Source organism: Gekko japonicus, unplaced genomic scaffold, assembly GCF_001447785.1.
Source record: "Gekko japonicus isolate JY-2015 unplaced genomic scaffold, Gekko_japonicus_V1.1 scaffold1489, whole genome shotgun sequence".
Lineage (NCBI taxonomy): Eukaryota > Metazoa > Chordata > Lepidosauria > Squamata > Gekkonidae > Gekko > Gekko japonicus.
In genome coordinates, this window is record NW_015163135.1 from 315,130 (window position 1) to 338,865 (window position 23,736).

Sequence of the window (23,736 nt, forward strand, 5' to 3'; positions counted from 1 at the left end):
CCTGGAGAAGATCGGGCAGGGAACCCAGGCATGTTCCCATCTGGGGAAGGGAAAGAAAGGCATTTAAATCCACCCCCCACCTCCCCGAGTCTCTCCGCAAAAGCAGAGAGGCTCAGGGAAAAAAAGTCCTGGCTGGCTGAAGAAGGGAAAGGAAGGGTGGACAGGCAGACATGCCTGTGTTCTCTGCCCGATCTTCTCCAGGCACCTAGAGAAGATCGGGCAGGGAACCCAGGCATGTTTAGAATGCCTTTCTTTCCCTTCCCCATCTGAGGAAGGGAAAGAAAGGCATTTAAATCCCCCCCAGGCGGAGGGGGGGCTCTGCAGGCCTTCCCCGGTCCGTCCACTTGGGCGGGCAGGCCAGGAAAGGTGGCAGGGGGCCCGCCCCTGGGCTCCTTACTGCCAGAGTGCCGTTCCAGCACTTTCCGGCAGGAAATGACCCCTGAACAGAAGGGGACAGACAAATCTCTTTCAGAGCTTCAGAGTTTCAGAGCTTTGGTCAGAGCCATGACCGAGAAGACCTTCTCCTGGGTTGCCTTGCACCTAATCTCAGAAGGCAGGGGCACCTGAAAGCAGGTGCCTCTGAGGATAACTATAATGGTTGGGTGAGTTCATAAAGGCTTAGGCAGTCTCCAAACCATTTAGGGCTTTGAAGGTCAAGACCAGCACCTTGAATTGTGCCCAGAAACAAATTGGAAGCCAGTGTAGGTAGGCCAAGACTGGAGTGATATGATCCCCACTTCAATCAACATCCTGGCTGCAGCATTCTGTTCCAATTGAAGTTTCCAAACACTTTTTAAAGGGCAGTCCCGTGTAGACCACAGTGCAATAATCTAATGTAGATGTTACTAAGCATCCTGGCTGCAGCATTCTGTTCCAATTAAAGTTTCCAAACACTTTTTAAGGGCAGTCCCGTGTAGACCACACTGCAATAATCTAATGGAGATGTTACTAGGGCATGTAGTACAGTGGCCAGATCTTTTCTGTCCAGCAAAGGCTGCAGCTGGCTAACCAGTCAAAGCTGGTAAAAGGCACTCTTGGCCACAGTTGCCATCTGTCAGATTTGGAGAGGTCCCGTACAACTTTTATTGGCATTCAAGCAGTTCATTATTGGCTTGCATGAAAGCATCATATTTGAAATGAATTATGATAGTAGTGAGATCAGTTTCTTGGATGTCAACATTAAAAGGGTGGGGAATAAAATTGAGCCCAGCACTCACAGGATGCTGAGGATTAGGAGGAACTGTAGCCTCTACTCTGACTTTGAAAAACAGGCTAAGTTATTGATGAATCAGTTTATAGATAGGGGCTACTCCTCCAAATTAGTGAAACAGGCTTTTTATAAGGCCACAAATATAAACAGATCATCCCTTTTGTTGCCAAAAACTAGACAAAGTCATTCTGACAGAACTATTATTCCATTGACCTACAATGGGAGATCATCTCAAGTTAGCAACATCATCAGAAAACATTGGCACCTACTTGCCAACATTCCCAGATGTAAGACCTAATTCCCTCTTTGCCTATCGCAGATCCAAAAACCTGAGAGACATGCTTGTTAGAAGCAGTTTAAAACCATCCCCTGCAATACAGAATGGAGTGGTTAGTAGGAGTATAGGTAAAGGTAAAGGTTCCCTTGCTCGAAAGCCAGTCGAATCCGACTCTAGGGTTGCAGTGCTCATCTCCGTTTCAGAGCCGAAGAGCCAGCGCTGTCCGAAGACATTTCCGTGGTCATGTGGTCGGCATGACTAAACACCAAGGTGCACGGAACGCTGTTACCTTCCCAAATGTTTGCCTAAACATGGAATTCACTGCCACAGGAAGTGGTGGCGGCTACAAGCATGGACGGCTTCAAAAGGGAATTAGATAAATATATGGAGCAGAGACCCATCAGTGGCTATTAGCCACAAGGTATAGAAAGGGACTCTGGGGCAAGTGATGCTCTGTCTTCTTGGTGCTTGGGGGGGTCAACAGTGGGAGGGCTTCTAATGTCCTGGCCCCACTGGTGGACCTCCTGATGGCACCTGGTATTTTTGGCCACTGTGTGACAGTGTTGGACTGGATGGGCCTGATCCAATGTTGGCGTCTCTTATGTTCTTATGTTCTTAAATAAATTACTCTGTCAAGATTTAAGTTGGAAGTGGGACTATAGGAATTTGGACTATTCTTTTATATTGTTCTCCAGAAATAAGGTAAAGGTAAAGGTTTCCCTTGCTCGAAAACCAGTCGAATCTGACTCTAGGGTTGTGGTGCTTATCGTTTCCAAGCCAAAGAGCCAGCACAGTCCGAAGACATTTCCGTGGCCATGTGGCCGGCATGACTAAAAGCCGAGGTGCACGGAAGGCTCCGAAAATAGCCTCTTCCAAATGCCATGATTAAAATATGTTTATGAGAATTCAGCTATTTTTGCTCAGCGTAGTCCTTGTGCGAATATATTTTTTCATACTTTTTGAATTGGTGACCCACATGAGAAGGTCAATAATCCTCTCTCATAGAGGACTTACAGCTGAGTGGACTTTTGACACGTAATCCCAGGGAAGTCTGGTTAAAAGATCTTGGGTGTCACAGGTGGGCAAGATCATTGGCTGTGATCCTGGAGAAACTCTGCCAAGCCATAAACAGCACTGAGCCAGAGTCAGTATAAGGAAGCCCCACCCTGAGAATTGTTCCTGTTCTGCAGTGTACAGGATGAAATATTATAAACAATACGAAGGGTGAAAGAAATCTCTGTAGGTAATAATTTGACATATTTCTGTTTAATTTGTAGCTGTTGTGACAACGGACTGCAGAATTACTGGAATAGCTCTCTTTACTGGAAAACCTCCTTTTAATTTCTCTGAGGCACAAGAAGCATGCAAACAGCTAGGGCTAGTTCTGGCACATAAATCCCAGATTGAAAACGCTTTGAAGCATGGCTTTGAAACCTGCAGGTACATTTTGTTTCCACATAATTTCAAATCGTCTTACTGATTTTATTGCATTCTGGGTTTTAATGGGAATATTTCTTTGTGCAACTTTTTTTTTGCCATGTGCCATCCAATAAGCAATTTAAAAAATATATGTTTTATATTAACATATAAAAACCCCTCTCTATTCTGGGTTAGAGCCAGTTACTCCCTTTCTCTGAGAAGTTTTCTTTCAATGAAAGACATCTCCCCTCAACTATTCACTTGGTGGAAGGGAGGCATTAAAAACACATAAAAACAAAAATCATAGAATCATAGCATTGGGAGGGGGCCATACAGACCATCTAGTCCAACCCCCTGCCTGATGCAGACCATCTAGCCCCACCCCCACCCTCCCCCTCATCCCAGCAGTGTCTTTTCCGCATTGAGAGAAGGCAACTGGGCAGGCACAAGATATCCAAGTTCAAGGCAGGCAGAGCTGACGGCCAGGTGGAGGGCTGAGAAGCTGGTTATTAAATTACTTTTAATCAAATTAGCCAGTGCCCAAGTGCCCCCCAAGGAATTCGTTAGAAATTCCTGGCTACGGGCTTGGAAAGGCGTGGATCACATGAAGTCATGCTATGGTATCCTCTAAACTATGTTTTATTACAGTTGCATAAGACAAACAGCAGCTATTGGAGATACTGTTTTTACAATGGAGGGACACGTTAGAAATATATCCTGACTATGAAGAAAGAGAATACAAAGAATTTGCTCATGTATGTCTGCACGTCAGCCAATTTGCATTTGTGTATGTGATGGTACAGACCAAATTATGGGATAGACAATACAACCTTGAAAGGGGTAAAGAACTGGGTGGCAGACTGTTTTGTTTTGTTTTTGCAACAAATACTATTTCAGCCTTAAAACTTTGAGTGTCAGATCTTGGAGGTGATTATAAACTGGCAATTCAAAAAGCTGTCAAGAACTGACAATATTGTCTTACTTTCTTTCTTTGAACTTTAGTTAAAGCACTTTCTGCTTTAACTAAGAACTTTTATGCATGCTTGAGTTACTCCTGATTTTCTTGGAACTCCATCTACAAAGCACTGGGATTGGTTTGGGCAGGGTTGTTCCACACATCTGCCCCCTGTGCCTTTTTCCAGCTGTGGACTTTGTTTATTTTCTTCTGCATGTGGCTTAAATAATGAGGCTTTACAAGGGAGAGTGCTGTTGTCATTGGGGTCATTTAAAAAAAAACAACAACCCTAAGCATTGTGTGTGTGTTTAGTGTCGTCAGGCTGCTTTTGACTTATGGTGATCCTATGAATTAATGTCCCCCGAAATGTCCTATCATCAACAGCCTTGCTGAGGTCTTGCACACTGAGGTCTGTGGCCTCCTTTCTTGAGTCCATCCATCTCCTGTTGGGTTTTCCTCTTTTCCTGTTGCCTTCAACTTTTCCTAGCTTTATTGTCTTTTCCAGTGATTCTTGTCTTCTCATAATATGACCAAAGTATAATAGCCTCAGTTTGGTCATTTTCACTTCTAGGGAGAGTTGACGCTTTAGTTCATCTAGAACCCATTTATTTGTCTTTTTGGCAGTCCACGATATCCGCAAAACTCTCCTCCAACACCACATTTCAAATAAGTCAACATTCTCCTGTCAGCTTTCTTCATTGCCCAATTTTCACACCCATACATAGTAATGGGGAATACTCTGGCATGAATTAACTTTATCTTAGTCCCTACATTTAAGAATATTTTCTAGCTCCTTCCCAGTCTCAGGTGCCTTCTGATTTCTTGGTTGTAGATGATAATGGAGCCAAGGAACAGAAATCTTGGACAATTTAAGTTTCTTCATTGTCAACCTTTGTGTAACTCTCCAGTAGTCATTATTTTTGTCTTCTTGATGTTTAGCTGTAATCCTGCTTTGGCACTTTCTGCTTTATCCTTCAGCAGTAGTTATTTCAAGTTTTCCAAGTAATGTGGTGTTATCTGCGTATCTCAAATTGTTAATGTTTCTTCCACCAGTTTTCACTCCACCTTCATCTAAATCTAATACAAGTTTCCTTATATGTTCTGCATATAGACTGGATATATAGGGAGATAAAATATATCGATATATATAACTAGCAGTAAAGCCCGTTGTGAAAGCAATACAACGGGATCTAGAAAGAGGCTCTGGGGCAGTGCTCTGATCAGGTTTCAGAAAAATATCAAGGTGAAAGTCGTATCAAAAGAGCCGGGAAAAACTGGGAGGGGAACACAAAAAAAACCCTGAAGTGAAAGGTCCATCACCCCCCCAAAAGTATGCGCAGGGAACGCACTTACCAATAGGAACTGTGGCAGAGCCATGCAGGGCTTGGTACCGTTGCTGCTGTTGGCGGCGGTGACAGGGGCGGGGGGGGAGAAGCCTTGGAGGGCCAGCGCTGGGAGCTGCGGATGTTGTTGCTGTCGTGGGGGGGAGCCTGGTGGCCCAGCAGCTAAGAGCTGCACATAGCTCGCCACCATTGCTGCTCGTGGTGGCAGGGGGGAGAAACCTTGGAGGGCCGGTGGCTAGACTCAGCTGTAGCCATTGCTGCTGTCGTCAGGTGTGTGTGGGGGGGAAGCCGGGCAAGTCCAGTGGACCGCCTGCTAGGATCACCAGCAGCTGCTGCAGCGTCCTCCTCTGTGCTGAGCTCCTGCTGCTTCAGCAGGCAAGCCACCCGGGAGCCGCAGGGAATACTCTCCCTGCCCCGTGAGTATTGCAGGTCCCGCCTCTTGTCCTTGTTTAACACCTTTACCAATTGGAAACCATTTTGTTTCTCCATATTCTGTCCTAACAATAGCCTCTTGTCCGGAGGCTTCTATTTCTTTACACTGGTTATTATAATAGTTATCTTTGCCTCTACATGTAGGTTGCTGGAAAACTGCATTTACACTTTTGATTCAGTTTATGTCACTTTTTTTTTTTGCGTCTTATTTATTTTGGGAATCCAGAGAATCTGCTTGAACCATCATTACAATACCACAGTGTTATAATGATATTGTAAAGCCATTGAAAAAACAACCACTGAAATCACTCATCATGGGGGAAGAGGAAGTGGTTTATCAGTGATGACAGTCCAATTATTGAAAAGTGGTGCAAAGAAAACCTATAGAAACATTACACAATAGGAAAAAGTTGACTCAAAAGGGTCAAGTGCCCTGAAGCAGAAGGAAAGGATTTACAGAAATGGATACAGTCTGAAGTCTGTCATTTCCTGAAATCATGCTGGTGCTGGAAACTTCCCTGAATGTTTGGAAGTGGGTACAGCATAAGTGGGCAGTCTTGGGCAAAATCTCACCATCACTACTTACCAGTATCTTGACATCAGTGATAGCGGCTATCACTGGCAGAGGAAGGAGCAAACCATCACACTGTGATGTCAGAACACAAGTAAATTCCTAAGTGTTTCTGAACAGGAGAATAAATTAAATAAGCAGTGTCCAATTTTGGCAGCCACACACTCAGTATAAAGAGGATTTATGCTCTTTATTAACAGCCTGTTTAAAAACAACAGCGCAGAATAAATACCTGAGTGTTGAGTGAACCAGATAAACATTTTAAATGTACTTAACACTGACATGGATTTGGGAACATCATTCATTACTACAGTTGTCAAAGTCACTTTCCCGTAAATTTGTGTATAACTTTCAGAATACAGTGCACAATACCACTCACAGTAAGACATATTTGTTGGGATAGAAACAATAGAAGCAAAATAGTACTGGGAGATCAGAAATCCTGCCCTGCAAGGGCCACCTTGTGCGATGACAACTAGATCCTGGACTAGAAATATGTAATAATTGTGAACATTGCACAAAAAGTTGTATCATACTGGATTTTTTATTTACTATAGATCTACTTGATGATCAATGCAATTCTAATAGCTTAAACATTTAAAATATATGAAAAGCACTGGGCAGACATTCAAAATGTATCAGTACTATTATAATAGTCATCACCCCCAATATAAAATGTACTTGGCTGAAACCTGATGTAACTATTGTCAGTCTAGCTATAGCTCATAGCATTGTTTAAAGATTCAAATGAAGAAAGTCATTCAGCATCCTTTTTGGTGAAGGCAACTGCGTCATTGGGCTTTCCACTAGGGATTCCTATTAAGAACTGTAAAGATGTCATTTCCTTTCATTTCCTTTCTCACTTATTTCAAGCTACATAAGGCGTGTATACATCCTCTTAAAAATAAGAGATCACTTTTACAGTCCAGAGCTCTCCTACATTTACTAGAGATGTAAAATTTCTCAAAATGTAAAGCTATGGGGATTTCTCGTTTATGTTTTTTTTCTGGGAAAAATAGGAAATTGACTATGCGCAGCAATATTTCTTGTCAAAGGTAAATGTATTTTACTGCTTTGATGAGGTACCCTGTCAAAAGCCTTTTGAAAGTCCAAGTATATAATGTGTACCAGGTCACTGTCATCTTTTTCACCTGCTTTTTTACCTTCTCAAAGAACTCCAAAAGCTTGGTGAGGCTGGATATCTGCATGTAATAGAGAAGAGAGTAATCAGTGAGAGGGGGAGATGTTCCTGTGTATCCCCCCCAGTCCATTTTTAATAATATGCAGAGATCCATATTCTAACACAGCAGATAGAGTACATTTCCTGTTCAGATACTGCAAATAATATACTTCTTCTACTAGCATTATGTGACTCTCTACCATACAGATTCAAACAATTTTTTAAAAAATCTTAAATTTTTTAAAAGGAATTCATCTCAAATGGGAAGAGGTGCAGCCACACACTCAGTATAAAGAGGATTTATACTCTTTATTAATAGCCTGTTTAAAAAACAGTGTTGAGTACATTTTAAATGTACTTAACATTGACATGGATTTGGGAACATCATTCATTACTACTGTTGTCAAAGTCACTTTCCCGTAAATTTGTGTATAACTTTCAGAATACAGTGCACAATACCACTCACAGTAAGACATATTTGTTGGGATAGAAACAATAGAAGCAAAATAGTACTGGGAGATCAGAAATCCTGCCCTGCAAGGGCCACCTTGTGCGATGACAACTAGATCCTGGACTAGAAATATGTAATAATTGTGAACATTGCACAGAAAGTTGTATCATACTGGATTTTTTATTTACTATAGACCTACTTGATGATCTATGCAATTCTAATAGCTTAAACATTAAAATATATGCAAAGCACTGAGCAGACATTCAAAATGTACCAGTACTATTATAATAGTCATCACCCGCAATGTAAAATGTACTTGGCTGAAACCTGATGTAACTATTGTCAGTCTAGCTATAGCTCATAGCATTGTTTAAAGATTCAAATGAAGAAAGTAATTCAGCATCCTTTTTGGTGAAGGCAACTGCGTCATTGGGCTTTCCACTAGGGATTCCTATTAAGAACTGTAAAGATGTCATTTCCTTTCATTTCCTTTCTCACTTATTTCAAGCTACATAAGGCGTGTATACATCCTCTTAAAAATAAGAGATCACTTTTACAGTCCAGAGCTCTCCTACATTTACTAGAGATGTAAAATTTCTCAAAATGTAAAGCTATGGGGATTTCTCGTTTATGTTTTTTTTCTGGGAAAAATAGGAAATTGACTATGCGCAGCAATATTTCTTGTCAAAGGTAAATGTATTTTACTGCTTTGATGAGGTACCCTGTCAAAAGCCTTTTGAAAGTCCAAGTATATAATGTGTACCAGGTCACTGTCATCTTTTTTACCTGCTTTTTTACCTTCTCAAAGAACTCCAAAAGCTTGGTGAGGCTGGATATCTGCATGTAATAGAGAAGAGAGTAATCAGTGAGAGGGGGAAATGTTCCTGTGTATCCCCCCCCAGTCCATTTTTAATAATATGCAGAGATCCATATTCTAACACAGCAGATAGAGTACATTTCCTGTTCAGATACTGCAAATAATATACTTCTTCTACTAGCATTATGTGACTCTCTACCATACAGATTCAAACAATTTTTTAAAAAATCTTAAATTTTTTAAAAGGAATTCATCTCAAATGGGAAGAGGTGCACTCCTCACAAACAATATCCAGTAGGTGCCTATGACACGCTTACAATCACATTCAGCGGCCACAATACATTGTTTGGGGAAATTTAATTTCCGAGTAATTGGTCAGCTGAGCATTCTGAGGATGTTGTTGAAGTTCTGAGCAAGTGCCTGGAGTCAGTAATGGGCTGGATGAGAGTGAACAAGCTGAAACCTAATCCTGACAAGATAGAGGTTCTGTGAGTTAGTAGAAAAGCAGACCAGGGATTAGAGACATCTGCTGTCTTGGATGGGGCTACATTCCCCTTGAAAAGCCAGGTTTGCTGCTTAGGACTGTTATCTGACACAGAAGTCCCCTTAAAAACACAGCTGGCTGCAGTGACTCACAGTGCTTTTGTCCAGCTTCAGCTGGTGTGTCAGCTGTGCCCATTCCTGGTTCCATCAGATCTAGCCACAGTGACCCATGCCTTAATTACTTCTAGACTAGATTATTTCAACACACTTTACTTGGCACTATCCTTGAGGAGTGTTCGGGGGCTGCAGCTAGTGTGGACCAGCTATCGGGAGTATCAGATCCAATATTACAGCAATTACACTGGCTACTGATCCACTCCCAAGCCCAATTCAAGGTGTTGATTTTGACCTTTAAAGGCCTACATCAATCAAAGAAGCTTGTTTGGTGGGTACACAAGAGAGAACCTTTTCAGTGGCAGCCCCATGATAATGGAGCAACCTTCCAAGGGAGGTGTATCTTGGCCCCTCACATTTGAACTTTAGGGAGCAGTTGAAGGGGGTTTTATTTAGGACTGCATTTGGTTAAGATCACTAACAGTTCTGAGTTGTGATTTTAAATTTTGGCTTTTCTGTTTTTAAATGTATTTTATTTTATCTATTTTATTTATGTTGTAAGCTGCCTTGAGCCCCCATAAGAAAGGAACATGGCTATTAAATCCATGAAGTGTGAAATTTCCCTTCCTTATATATTCATATTAGTGGCAATAAGAATGGCCAAACCTCCTTTGGGTTGGCCGGGGCCATCACTCAGAGAGGCTTTTAAGGAGTAGGTGTGAAATCCTTGAAGTTGTATGGTCCTGAATTTCAATTATACGGAATTAGATGCCAAACATCTAAACCACCCAGCAACATTCCAGGAGAGGATCGAAATAAATTTGCCAAGCTCCTTAGACTTACAGTTGGAGGTCAAAACTAGTCAATCTTTGGAGGATAAGAAAAGATTTTGACTGATAGCCGGAGATTTAAATTTTGGTCCCCCTACAGTCAAGGAATTGGCATTACCATCCATAGTACAATGGTTACCAATTAATGGACAGGGACAATCCTGAAGGGTGGGTATAGTAGGTCCCTTTAGTAGGTGAGAGGAAGGGGTTGTGTTAGAGATTAATCCCTCACTCAGTGCCCCATGGCAATTGGTTGGCAGAAAGTCCATATTGGGATTAAGAGGCTCTGTAAGGGGAAGTTGCAGGGGGATAAAAGAGTCTATCAGAGGCTCTGTTCTGCCTGCTTCAGATGAATCTACTCGTGGGCAATCCTCCAATATTGCTGGGCTCTTGGCAACAGCAGAAACCTCCTTTTTGGGGCAATTTTTCAAAAGCAGAGTTATAACTGGGTCATAACCCTAGTGGGCTGAATCTTAAATTTTGTCAGGAACTGCCTTTGGCTCAAAAGCTTTTCAGGAATAGAGGATTTCTTAAAAGTCAAAATCAATCATTTTCCCATTGGAGAGGGGGGTAGAATCTTCACTGCAGACAAATCAATATGGTTGGTGTCCATTCCCAAAAGCGAGGCCAGTGAGTATATAGTGGAGTTCTTTGCCTCCCACCTTGCAAAGTTAACAGGCATTATTGCTATTGTTAGTGCAATTTTGTTATTCAACAGTACCCTTCTGGACAGTCCAGATGCAATGTTAGCATTTTCGGCAACTAGGTTGTTTGTAGTTTGATTTAGCACCTGTCAAGAGTCTTCTCCATAACCCTCTACGACTTCACTCCTACCTAACGAGCTGTTTCTGATTGTTAGTAGCTCTTTGAGTGTTTGCAGCTTATCGGATATTTTATTTAGATGCTCACATATTTTAATAACTGTTTCAGCAGTTAAGAAACTGTAGTCAACAATTAGTTTCACAAGTTCAGCTTTAGATAAGTTGTTAATGGAATCAGCTTCCAGGGCTCTAGGGGAGAGGGAAGCCGTTTGGGAGTGAGTAGCACCATTCACTTCCTCTATGTCCGGCAGAGATAATAGAGTATCTGCCTGCAGCTGTAAATGAGGTGAAGAGGGTTGTAAATTGTCCTGATGTTCTAACACCTCATAGTTGTTTGCTGAGCGTGATATAAGATAATCACAATCCACCTCAAGGTTATTTGCAAACATGTCATTTATCTTCAACTGTTTAAATCCTCTAGAAGGGGGGGATCCGGGTACGTTTTCAGCTAAACAGTCTCTATTTCTTTTTTGGGAATTCAGCATGGCAGATAAGTTATCATCAGCTTCCAGCACCGCAGTCTCTCCCATTCAGCTCACTCATAGCAGTTAAAAAAGGAAAATGTATCCCTCTTAAATTAGAAAAGAAGTAGTCTCTTATCTGAGCAGCCGAAGGCGCGTCCCTGCTGCAGTGTCCGGAAGCGGAAGCCTATTAAATGTTTAAAATAAATAAAGTACTCTGCACCGCTCTTGATCAGGCAATTGAGTCAAATGGAGTATTTATCCCTAAAGTGAAGGATGAGCAACCAACTATTGGTTTAATACTTCAGTTGAAAGATCTATAGATATATATGACTTTAACCTTCCTTCTCCTATTTAATAGTCCTCAGTATTGGAAGAAAAATGCAGAATTTTTACGTTTGGCACATTAAGGTCTCAGAACTGTGTAATCATTACCGTATTTTTGCTATTTCCTGATGTTTTCTTTTCCACATTTGTGGTTACCAAAACTGAATTTAAAGTCAACAGATGTTTGGATTTTGTAAGACTGGAAGTTATTGGAAGCATAAATCCACATTTTGGTAATGCAAAAATAAATTTGGCCATAACTGTTAAAGTTATTAATTGTAATTTATTACATCCCTGATAGGGAATGTAGTACTATTTGGTCTTTCAGCAACAAGGCTATAACCCACCTATATGGATACACATGTGGTCTATTATTTTAGGATGCCTGTTCATTTCAATTATTTTCACTTCTCTGAGTCTGACTGTTGTTATGACCTATGGTTAAACGATAAACTATTATAATGATAAACAGTGCTCTAAAATATGTTTTAAATCATCACCTAATTTATTCTGGTACACTTAGAAAATATGTCCACAGCATTAAAGTTTTTAACCGACTTTAGCTGCATGGCAAATAATGTCAGTACAACTTACTACACTGTTCCCTCTCCACCCCTTTTCAGATATATGGATTAATTCCTGTGTTCCAGAAGCAAGTACACCTACATTGCCAGATGCCTCTACAGAGATGAACTCCACTTCAGCTCTCTCATATCAGGACACTTCAGCAGTAGCTGGAACATCTGAGACAAAACAAACCAAACGACCTCATCCATTATTTCGAGTGATATGTGTAACAGAAACATTACCAACAGAAACAATAAGATATGAGCAGGAAATCACACTATCTCCGAACCAAGCAGCCTTTAAAAATGATGGTGTCGTATTTGGCGGTAAAGGCCACACACTATTACTTTGCTTATATGACTTAGATTTACGAGAGCTTAGTATTTCTCATAATGGATTCTGGTTGGTTGTTTGCCTCACTGAAAGATGGATGGATGGAAATGAGGAAAAAACCAGGAGGTAATTGTGAGGTTTTTAAAAAAGTGGGTAAGGAAGCAAAGGAAAAAATCAGCCGTGGAGGAAAAGACCTGCTCCTTATTCCATATGCATTTTGAGAGAGATTCTTCTTCAAGACTAACAATTAAAATAAGATAGTAAAGGGGAAACGCTGCTGACTGGATTCCTTGGTAAGAACTGTCATGTTGGTACAGAATGAGGAGTCAAATTTTATTATTATTATTATTATTATTATTATTATTATTATTATTATTATTATTATTATTATTATTATTTTAAATTTATATATCTACCAAGCTGAAATGGGAAAGATGTACCACGAGGAAGGATTTTTTTTTGAGGTGGAATTGTAACATGGAAACTGATCGTAGAATGTTCTTCAAGCCTCGCCGTGAAGGGCTAACCCATTACAAGGAAGAAATATTAGGCCAGATCTTCTCCTGGTTTTCTCCACATTTGTATTCATACAAAGTTTTGGGATAACGGGAGGGGGGCATCATAACTGAAAACAGTAAAATGTCTTTTGTTGTTGTTCAGTCGCACAGTCGAGTCCGACTCTTCACGACCCCATGAACCAGATCCCGCCAGGCCTTCCTGGGGTTTTCTTGGCAAAAATACTGGAGTGGGTTGCCATTTCCTTCTCCAGGGGCTCACTCTTGGTCTGAGTTCTCTGCTGTGGCCTGTCCGTCTTGGGTGGCCCTCCACGGCATAGCCCACAGCTTCATCGAACCACGTAAGCCCCCTCGCCACAACAAGGCAGTGATCCATGATCCATGAGAGGGGTACCACTGACTTAATCTGGATCAGGCTGTATAGTATGGATGATGTTTCAGAAGTCAGCAAATATTCTGCTCTGCAGTCTACAAGTTGAGTGCATTAGACTGTTTGGTTTTTTCTAATGAAGAGCCTTTGTTGCTTAAAACATGGGACACTTTTGTCATGTTTTCATATGGCATAAAGGCACATCTTATTCCTAGTGGGTTTCTACCACTACTTTTGCTCACTGGAGGTATGTATGGGGAGAGAGACAATGTGGCCGACCAGTTTATCTGCTGAAGGACTGACACGGAGTTACTGCTCCAGTGAAGGGAGCTGATGCAATTAGATTCATGCTCAATAATTATGATCCTAATTGTAAGGAAGGAAATTTAATTTCAGTACAAGGATATTGAGTTAGACAAGTGTTTTCAAAGTCTTTATATAAAGAATTGCTGCTGATTATATTTCCTATGCCCAGCCTGCCCTCTTAAAACCTTCTCTAGCCGACTGTTATCCCCCCCCCTTCTTCTCCCTCCAACTCCACTGTGGGGATAAAGCAGGAAAAGAAGGAAGTGCCAACAAAAGTGTTTTTCTGTGCCACAGGTGAAGACTGATCTGCTTCTGGTTTATGGAATTTGTTAAGAAAATACCAGTGGGTGGGTCCAATTTGGGGGGGGTGAGGTTTTCTGGTACTGTTCAGTTGTTCCTGTTTGTTGTTTTGATCATTTTTGTTAGATTCTATAGGATTATGGTTTTAGATATTTTGCAAGCTAACATGTAGACTGCATGGTTAAAAAGGTGGGATCTAATTTTTTTTAATAAATAAATAGCCGTGCTTTTAAGTGGTAACTTCTCACAGTGAGGGTAATCACAGTTAAACCCGGATCCGCTAGTCCAAGCTGGTGCAAGGGCTTCTGCAGGGAGAGGTAAGTCCTCAGAAATATGGATCCAGGCTTGAAGGTAACTGTGGACTGGCATCCATTAGTCAGAGATTAGTGTTGGCCAGTCTGGGAAGCACTAGAAATGATGGGTACTTCTTCAAAGTCTCTGATTCTAAGAAGTCTCCGGTTCTAAAAGTTATCTTTATTATGATTTTTTTTTGTCTCTAGGTATACCAACTGCTCTCCTGGTTCTAGCACTTATCTTCTTTGTAGCTACAGTTATTTTAGCTGTCTGCTATATAAAAAAGTAAGTTTTTTTTGTACTTGGTGCCAAACACATTTGTGCTGACGCAATTAGATTTTATTGCAATACATATTTCAATATTTATGATACGTCGCTGGTGCACGCGGTGCCTTGGTGCTTATCCTTGGATGTGTGTGCCCCTCTTGTTGCATGCAAACTGCTTTGCGTAATGTCTGAGCATATACATTCATTGGCAAAGATACCCTGCTGCCACGACCTTTTATGCAGCAGATATACAATACAGGAGAGGTGTAATCATATATGACTGTATATGCATTGGTATCTATTCAATACAAAATGTTCAGCACACAGTGAGGGACCTTATCAGCTCATCCATGTGTCTCACCACATGTACATTCTACACATGGAGGAACAGGGTCAATCAGCTCATAGTCTTGCAACAAACTTTCTTTTTAAACAGCTTTTTGGCTTCCTTGATTAATTCAACATGACTTACTGTAAATTAATTCAAAACAGAAGTTCTTTCATTCTTATATAGTACTCCTGAATACCTGATCTCTTAACTAGTTTCTATGAGCTTCTGTGGAACAACAGCTCATAAGCGAACCAAGCACTAAGAGTTTTGAAGCTAGGTCACTGGCATAACTGGCAGCAGGGCTATTTTTGGGCAGGAACGCACAGGAACAGAGTTCCGGCTGGCTCCCGAGTTGGCCACGCCCAGCAGGAACTCATTAGCACAATAGGCCACACCCAACAGCAGAGACTCATTCGGATTGGCTACATTAGGGGTGTGTGGCCTAACATGCAAAGGAGTTCCTGCTACAAAAAAAGCTCTGGGTTTTGACAACAAGGTAAACAGAATAAGAAGCAAAAGGTGGGTGTGGCTGGATGACCACACTTCTGGTAACATGGGAATGCGGCTTAATATGCAAATGAGTGGTGCAGTCAGGGGTGTGGCCTAATATGCTAATGAGTTCCTGTTGGACTTTTTCTACAAAAAAAGCCCTGACTGGCAGCATTGCAATACTCCAGTACCAGACCAGGAGAGTGCAGCCACAGCAACAGACCCATGACTCCACACAGCTACGGTGCATTTTGGCATTTATGTTACACTGGTGAGGGCAGAAGGAAGGCAGGGCTAGAAGTGCAGCATCCTAAAGATCACTTGAGCTGCTGTTCTTGCATCCATTCACATTGTCACTTTCACCCTTATTCCTTAAGCCATGAGAAATTCCAGGGATAGTGAATTTTCTTTGGATGAGGGAGCACTGGAGGCAAATCTTTATTTAAAAATACGCAAAAATAGCAGAATGAGGGGTAAACGTTTCTATAAGCAGACAGCCCAGTTGTTAATACTGTTACAGCTCTATCCGTTTCACAGCTCTGGATCTCTCTGAATTCCAAGTACAAACTGGCTTTCCTCATGCACAGTTCTCAGATCAAAGCTCAAGACATAAAATTGCCCATTCAGGAATGCATCCCATGCATTAAAGAATGTTCTTTTGTTAAAATTTCTGGAATTCATGTTCTTCAGCTCCAAGGGTTCTTGGAAGAGACTGATTTTCTGGACCCATTTAAATCTGGCTTCAGGCTGGCATTTGGAACAGAGACTGCTTTGGTTGCCTTGATTAATGATGCCTATTAAGAATAGGTGGGGAATAGAACAAAGTTTGAGTCCAGTGGCACCTTTAGGACCAACAAAGTTTAATTTTGCCTTTGATACTATCACAAGGTAGAAAGGCAGGTTAATAAATGCTTAAGATGAATAAATAAAATAGGTACCTACAGACAGTGATCAAGACAGCCAAATTCACAAACACAATGTCATATCTGTTTTCATTCCCTTAGGTTTTCACATAGAAAGTCGTACCCACAATGGTGCCACACATGCCAAAGTTGTTTGGCATCCATAAGTGAAAACCTCACTAGTGAAATATGCAGTTTCAAAGGAACTTAGAGGACCACCAAACCAAATAATTTGAATATACACTGATTCTAGAAGCTCTGTATGGGTGGGGTGATGCAGTTTTCCTTCAATGGCCTATTCCAGAAAGCAGGGCCGTCACTGAAAAATCTGTACAATATTCCTTCCCCCTCACATTAGGAGACTGCTGTGATTGCTGCAGCATAAATCAGTGTTAGTGCCGCACAGCTGAAACTATAGGAGAAATTGTTGGAAGAATAGGTCTAATATAGACATATTAACATATGGGTCATGAACCTTTTTCAGCCTGCAGGCACATTTGGAATTCTGACACAGTGTGGTTGGCACAACTCCCAAATGGTGGCTGCAGGAGGTGGAGCCAGCCACAAAATGGCTGCCACGGCTTACTTTCAGTCACATAATGAAGATCCTTGTGTTCTGGTGCTTGCTACTGCCATGGCAATATCTTTAAGAACCCGCACAGCCAATCAAATCTCCAGTGGCCAATCAGAAGCCTTGCTGGGGGAACACCCCACCCCATTCTATCTCCCTATATGCAGAGTACATCATAAAGAAAGCCGGGTTAGATTTAAATGAAGATGGAGTGGAAATTGGTGGAAGAAACTTTAACAATTTGAGATATGCAGATGACCCCACATTACTAGCAGAAAATAGTGAACACCTGAAATGGTTAAAGCAGAAAATCCCAAAGCAAGATTACAGTTGAACATCAAGATGGCAAAAGTAATGACTACTGAGGAATTACACAACTTTAAGGTTGACAATGCAGAAATTTACATTGTTCAAGATATTCTATTCCTTAGCTCAATCATCAATCAAAATGGAGACTGGAACAAAGAAATCAAAAAGAGACTGAGGCTGGGAATGGCAGCCATGAAGGAGACAGAAAAGATCCCTAAGTCTAAGGATGTGTTGCTGGCAACCAAAATCAAGATAATTCATATTAGAGTATTCCCCATTACTGGGACCCCTTTAAGAGCACATATACAACCTGTGCTCTATCAGCTGCACTGGCTCCAGACTCTGAGTACTGAATCAGGTTCAGGGTTTTGGTGCTTACCTTTAAAGCCCTAAATGGTCTGGGACCATCGTATCTATGGGACTGTTTCTCTATATATACCCCTCAGAGAGCAGTACGCTTGTCTAATAACAACCTATTGTTTACCCCTGGCCTTAGAGTGGTCCGGCGATCCTCGACCAGGGCCAGGCCTTTTTGGCCCTGGCCCCGACATGGTGAAATTCCTTGTCTGATGAGACTCGAGCCCTGCGGGACTTGGCTCAGTTCCAGAGGGCCTGTGAGACTGAACTCTTCCACCTGGCATATGGTGGAGGGTACTGAGGACTAAAGAAATCAGCAAACCTCCCTCTTTTCCTTTTCCTTTTCCTCTCCTTTTCCTCTCTTTCTCCCTTTCTCGTAGTTTATTCCCTTCTCATTCTGGTGTTTGCTTTATTCTTTTCCAATCCCATCCCTCCTTTCTTATTGCAGTTAAACAGAATCTTGAATTGATTGCCTATCTCGCTGCTGTCATTTTGACTGCAAGACTGCACTCAGAAGGACAATCTCTCTTTACCCGACCATTAGTGAAACATTCAGGGGCCTCACCGGGCTTTACCTACGAACATCATTCCCTGCAGCATCATGTTGTGTTTTCTCAAATGATAGGAAGGCCCTGTGAGCCTCTAGCCACCTGCCACCTGCGTCTGCTTTAAACCTGGCCTTCTTGGTGCCATGTGCTCTGCTTTCTTACTGCACTTCTCTCAACTGCACAGGGACAAGGCCATGCTCCCACCAGGCATTTCATTTCTTAACCAGCTAATCGTTCTAGGCACCTGACTTTCCTACACCTTATCTGGTGACGGAAAGAATTATTTTTGGATACCCAAAGAAAGCTGATAGCAGTTCGAAAGCAAGAAATTGGCAAGTAGATAAATAGGTACCACTTCGGTGGGAAGGTAACAGCGTTCCATGAGCCTTAGTGTTTAGTCATGCCGGCCACATGACCACGGAAACGTCTTCGGACAGCGCTGGCTCTTCGGCTTTGGAATGGAGATGAGCACCGCAACCCTAGAGTCGGACTTGACTGGCTTTCGAGCAAGGGAACCTTTACCTTTACCTTTTAAAGAAAGCAGACATCTAGACAGGACAACTCCTTTCAGAAAGCATGATGCCCTTTTCCTCTATTATTCTGCCTCCCCCTGCACCAAATAGCAAATGTCTTCACAATTCTTCAGCTGCTGTGTGAATCACCTTTTAAGCGCTGTCATGTATTGGTTTGTAAATTGCTCTCAGGGATTGTGAAAGTGTGTTCCACCAGAGCCACGAAAACCACAGCAGGGACTCTGCAGGATGGCCACCTAGTGTCATCTTTCCCCCTTTTGTGAGACACTGTGCCTCCTTTGGCAGAACTGTGTTCAGTGCTTCCTTTGCATGACAGCATGTGGTCCAACATCCGGTTGGTCATCCTGCTAATCTGTTCCCACTAGGGCTGCCAAGTGGGGGTGGGTGGCGAGTAAACCCCCGCTTCGCAGGCCCGATTTCCGCCGCCGCGGAATCGGGCCCCGGGGGGAACTCCACCCCCCGAAGCACAGCGTGACTGCGTCACCAGAGGTGACGCAACCACATCAATCACGTTGGGGGCGTGGCCCTGATCGTCGGAGGGAAAACTCTATGGTTTTCCCTTCGATGATCGGGGCCATGCCTTCAACGCGATCGACGTCGCGCGTCACTTCCGGTGACGTGCTGGTGGCATGCGTCGAAGGACGGCTCCCGCTGGTAAGATATTTTGATTTGGCAACCCTAGTTCCGACTTCTGTGATGCAGAGGAGGCGTGGTTGCTTACCTGTAACCGTTGTTCAAGTGGTCATTTGTGCAGTTTTGAGTCCCATCCCCAGCCCTTACTGTGGCTTTAGTTTTGAAAGAACTGAGTAGGAAACCATAAGTCCTCCCTCTCGATGTACACAGGTGCTAAAGGGAGGAGGCTTTTACGCCCAAAAGTTTAGCTTTCGAATGTTCTGAATCTAGGTTCTGCACAGGTGCATAGCCTATTAGTGAGACTGAACAGATGACCATCTGAAGAATATCAGCTACAGTTAAACTACTTGCCCCCCTCACTCATCCATTATTTCTCTGTGTTTGTAAAAATGGCAGTTCTTGATAATCTAATGTGCTCTATTGTTTTGTTCAAGATACAAGAAAACATTTCCATTTTCTGGAAAGAAGGAGAAAAGGGAAGTAATTGAAACCAAGGATATCAAAGAAGCAAATCCAAATAGCAAAATTCTAGAGGAGAATCCAAAGAATGGAAAAAGGGCTGAAGAGGTTCAAGCAAAACCCGAACCATCAGTAAAATGTATGGAAGCAGAAGTTTAAAGAAATAAATAGGAGGACAGCTAAAATGGACAGATTTTAAATGAACAAAAAGAAAACAGCAAACAGTTTATAAATAGATTCAGGTGGTCAGCCATGTTGATCTGAAGCAGCAAAACAAAGTCTGATTCCCAGTGGCACCTTTAACACCAACAAAGTTTTATTCAAGGTATGAGCTTCTGTGTGCAAGCACACTTCATCAGGTATATGACATTGTCACATTTACTACCATTTTTAATTAAGCACATATAATGTATTAAGAACTGATACATTGCCAAATTCATGTTCATCATTTTATTTTATTTTATTTACTGTATTAACTGCATAATTTTCTATACATCTTAGTAGGAAGAAACATCTGTAACCATATTTGCAAAACAAATCTGGATCCCAATTGTTATGGAGGGTTGTCTCAATGTACAATTCAATAAACAATTATGGAAAATTATTTTCATGTGATATGCGGATCTTCTTTAAGGACAGAAATAATAAGTTTCTTATGTTGTTGTTGTTCAATCGCACAGTCGAGTCCGACTCTTCGCGACCCCATGGACCACCTCACGGCAGGCCCTCCTGTCTTCCGTCGTGCTCCAGAGTTTGCTTAATTTCATGTTCGTTGCCTCGACAACACTGTCTAACCATCTCATCCTTTGCCGTCCCCGTCTTCTTTGACCTTCAGTCTTTCCCAGCATCAGGGTCTTCTCCAGTGAGTGCTCCCTTCTCATTTGGTGGCCAAAATATTTGAGCTTCAGTTTCATTATCTGGCCTTCCAGGGAACAGTCAGGGTTGATTTCTTTGAGGATTGACTGATTTGTTCTTCTTGCAGTCCAAGGGACTCTCAAGAGTCTCCTCCAGCACCATAGTTCAAAAGAATCTATTCTTCGGCGCTCGGCATACCTGTTACCATGCGGCTCTCCTCCCATACTACCCACTTGGGGCAGCACAGTGACTTGAGACAGCCCTGCCTGATAGCTAAGCAGAAGGAAATAAACATGGCTCACTTCTCTCTATTTTCCCCTTCCCGCCGCCGCCCCACCAGCCACAGCTGGGGCGCTCACCTGGAGCCTCTTTCTAGAGCTCATTGTATTTCTTTCCACACTGGGCCTTACTCCTAGTACAGTCATAACAGATTAGGGATGGGCACGAACCAGGAAAATGGAGGTTCATCCCAGTTCATGCTTTGTGGGGTCACATGAACCACAAACCTTAATGAACTTCTACGTTTACCAAACTGGTTTGTTTTCTGAGGTTCATAATATGGTGGTGGTGGGGAGGTCTGAGATCTTCCCTCCCTCATTTTTGCTGGGGATGGCTTGCTGCTTGGACTTTACTCTCACGCCGCATGGCTTGCAAAAGTCATTCCAAGGGAAGGTTCCTTTTAAATTGCTTTTGCAAGCCGTGCGGTGTAAGAGTGAAGTCCAAGCGATGAGTTCACCCGGAAGTGAGTGAGCTCACTGCTTGCACAGCACTCTCGTGTGGTGCAGCTTGCAAAAGCCATTAAAAGGGAACACTCCCTTTAAATACCTTTGCAAGCCATGCCACATGCAAGTAAAGTCCAAGCGGCGAGTTCACCTGGATGTCCACACCCCCCCAGTGCTTTGACGACTAATTGATCAGCACCAGCACGTCTACTGCATGAACCCAAACACAAACCACATGAACCCCTGCAAAAAACATGGAGGGTCATGGGAGGTTCATTGCAGGCACAATCACATGACCCTCAGCTCACAAACCATGAATCAGGCAATGTTTGTCATGAAATTGAGTTTATGATGAGGTTCGTGCCCATCCCCATAACAGATCTATTTCAATAAAGAGCTTAACTTTATACCATTGAACTATTCAGTAGTGCATTATATACATAGCATATTAATTACAGACAACTGTGGAATTATTAACTGTTATAATATTTGAACATTAAATATATGCTAGAAAATATGTTGTATATGTTCACGGTATACTAAGGTTGCCAAACTCCAGGTAGCACCTGGAGATCTCATAAGAACATAAGAGAAGCCAATGTTGGATCAGGCCAGTGGCCCATCTAGTCCAACACTCTGTGTCACACAGTGGCCAGAAATACCAGTGCCATCAGGAGGTCCAGCAGTGGTGCCAGGACACTAGAAGCCCTTCCACTGTTGCCCCTCCCAAGCACCAAGAATACAGTGCATCACTTGCCCCAGCCTGAGGGTCCCTATCTATACCTTGTGGCTAATAGCCACTGATGGACCTCTGCTCCATATGCTTATCTAATTCCATCTTGAAGCTGTCCATGCTTGTAGCTGCCACCACATCCTGTGAAAGTGAATTCCATGTGTTAATCACTCTTTGGGTGAAGAAGTACTTCCTTTTATGTGTTCTAACCCGACTGCTCAGCAATTTCATTGAGTGCCCACGAGTTTTTGTATTGTGAGAAAGGGAGAAAAGTACTTTTTTCTAGACCTGCTCTATCCCAGGCATAATCTTATAGACCTCGATCATGTCACCCCTCAGCGATCGTTTCACCAAGCTAAAGAGCCCCAAGCACTTTAACCTTTCTTCATAGGGAAAGTGTTCCAACCCTTTTATCATTCTAGTTGCCCTTTTCTGCACTTTTTCCAATGCTATAATATCCTTTCTGAGGTGTGGTCACCAGAACTGTACACAGTACTCCAAATGAGGTCACACCATTGATTTATACAGGGGCATTATGATACTGGCTGATTTGTTTTTATTCCCTTCCTAATAATCCCCAGCATAGCGTTGGCCTTTTTTATTGCAGTTGCACACTGCCCAGACATTTTAATTGAGTTATCCACTACGACTCCAAGATCTCTCTCTTGGTCAGTCTCTGCCAGTTCGGACCCCATTAGTGTGTATTTATATTTAGGATTTTTGGTTCCAATGTGCATCACTTTGCACTTGGCCACATTGAACCCCATTTGCCACGTTGACGCCCACTCGCCCATCCTCAACAGATCCCTTTGGAGTGTCTCTCAATCCTCCCTGGTTCTCACCACCTTGAACAACTTCGTGTCATCTGCAAATTTAGCCACTTCAGTGCTTACTCCCAACTCGGAATCATTAATGAACAAGTTAAAAAGCATCAGACCCAGCTTACTTAGGAGCCTTTGATGAGGAACTTTATCAAAAGCTTTCTGGAAGTCAAGGTAAACGACATCTATTGGGTCCCCCTTGTCCACATGTTTGTTCACCCCCTCAAGGAATAATAACAGGTTAGTGAGACAAGATCTTCCCATACAGAACCCATGCTGAGTCTTCCTCAATAGGTTTTGTTCATCAATGTGCCTACTAATTCCTTCCTTAATAACAGTTTCCACCAACTTACCTGGTATCGATGACTGGCCTGTAATTTCCCAGATCTCCTCTGGAACCCTTTTTTAAATATAATTTTATTTTTATAACAATTTTATAACAATTTATAACAATCTAACAAACTAAAAAACCCAACATTTAATACAATACAAAATCAATATATTTTGCAGGTAACTCTGTCACACCATCTTTTACAGTGTTCACATAGTTAAAAAATAGAAACCATTTTTCTACAAAACTAGATGTTTTATGGGGTTGTTCCATTTCCAAAATCTGCATTGCTATTTGGTCCATAATTACTATATCCCATAACTTTGTAAACAATTGTTTTAATGTAGGAACTTTATCAAGTTTCCAAACTTGTGCTATTAATGTTTTAGCTGCAATAATCATTAAAGATATTAGTTCTTCAGTTGTTTTTGAAAAACAATCCTTATTCCATCTATATATCTAATAGCGAAGGTGCTCCCTGTGTGCGGATATCTAAATC

General features: G+C 42.1%; 1 protein-coding gene across 1 annotated transcript in view; it reads left to right on the forward strand.

Moving 5' to 3' along the window:
* LYVE1 (lymphatic vessel endothelial hyaluronan receptor 1) overlaps positions 1 to 20,040 on the forward strand; it is a 23,407-nt gene extending 3,367 nt beyond the window's left edge. The window contains exons 2-8 of the mRNA XM_015406963.1: positions 2,765 to 2,927; positions 6,563 to 6,587; positions 7,227 to 7,262; positions 8,493 to 8,586; positions 12,315 to 12,584; positions 14,583 to 14,661; positions 19,751 to 20,040. Coding sequence (XP_015262449.1) covers positions 2,765 to 2,927; positions 6,563 to 6,587; positions 7,227 to 7,262; positions 8,493 to 8,586; positions 12,315 to 12,584; positions 14,583 to 14,661; positions 19,751 to 19,934 — 851 coding nt within the window. The 3' untranslated portion in view covers positions 19,935 to 20,040. The remainder of the gene's footprint in view (positions 1 to 2,764; positions 2,928 to 6,562; positions 6,588 to 7,226; positions 7,263 to 8,492; positions 8,587 to 12,314; positions 12,585 to 14,582; positions 14,662 to 19,750) is intronic.
* The last annotated feature ends 3,696 nt before the right edge of the window (positions 20,041 to 23,736 follow it).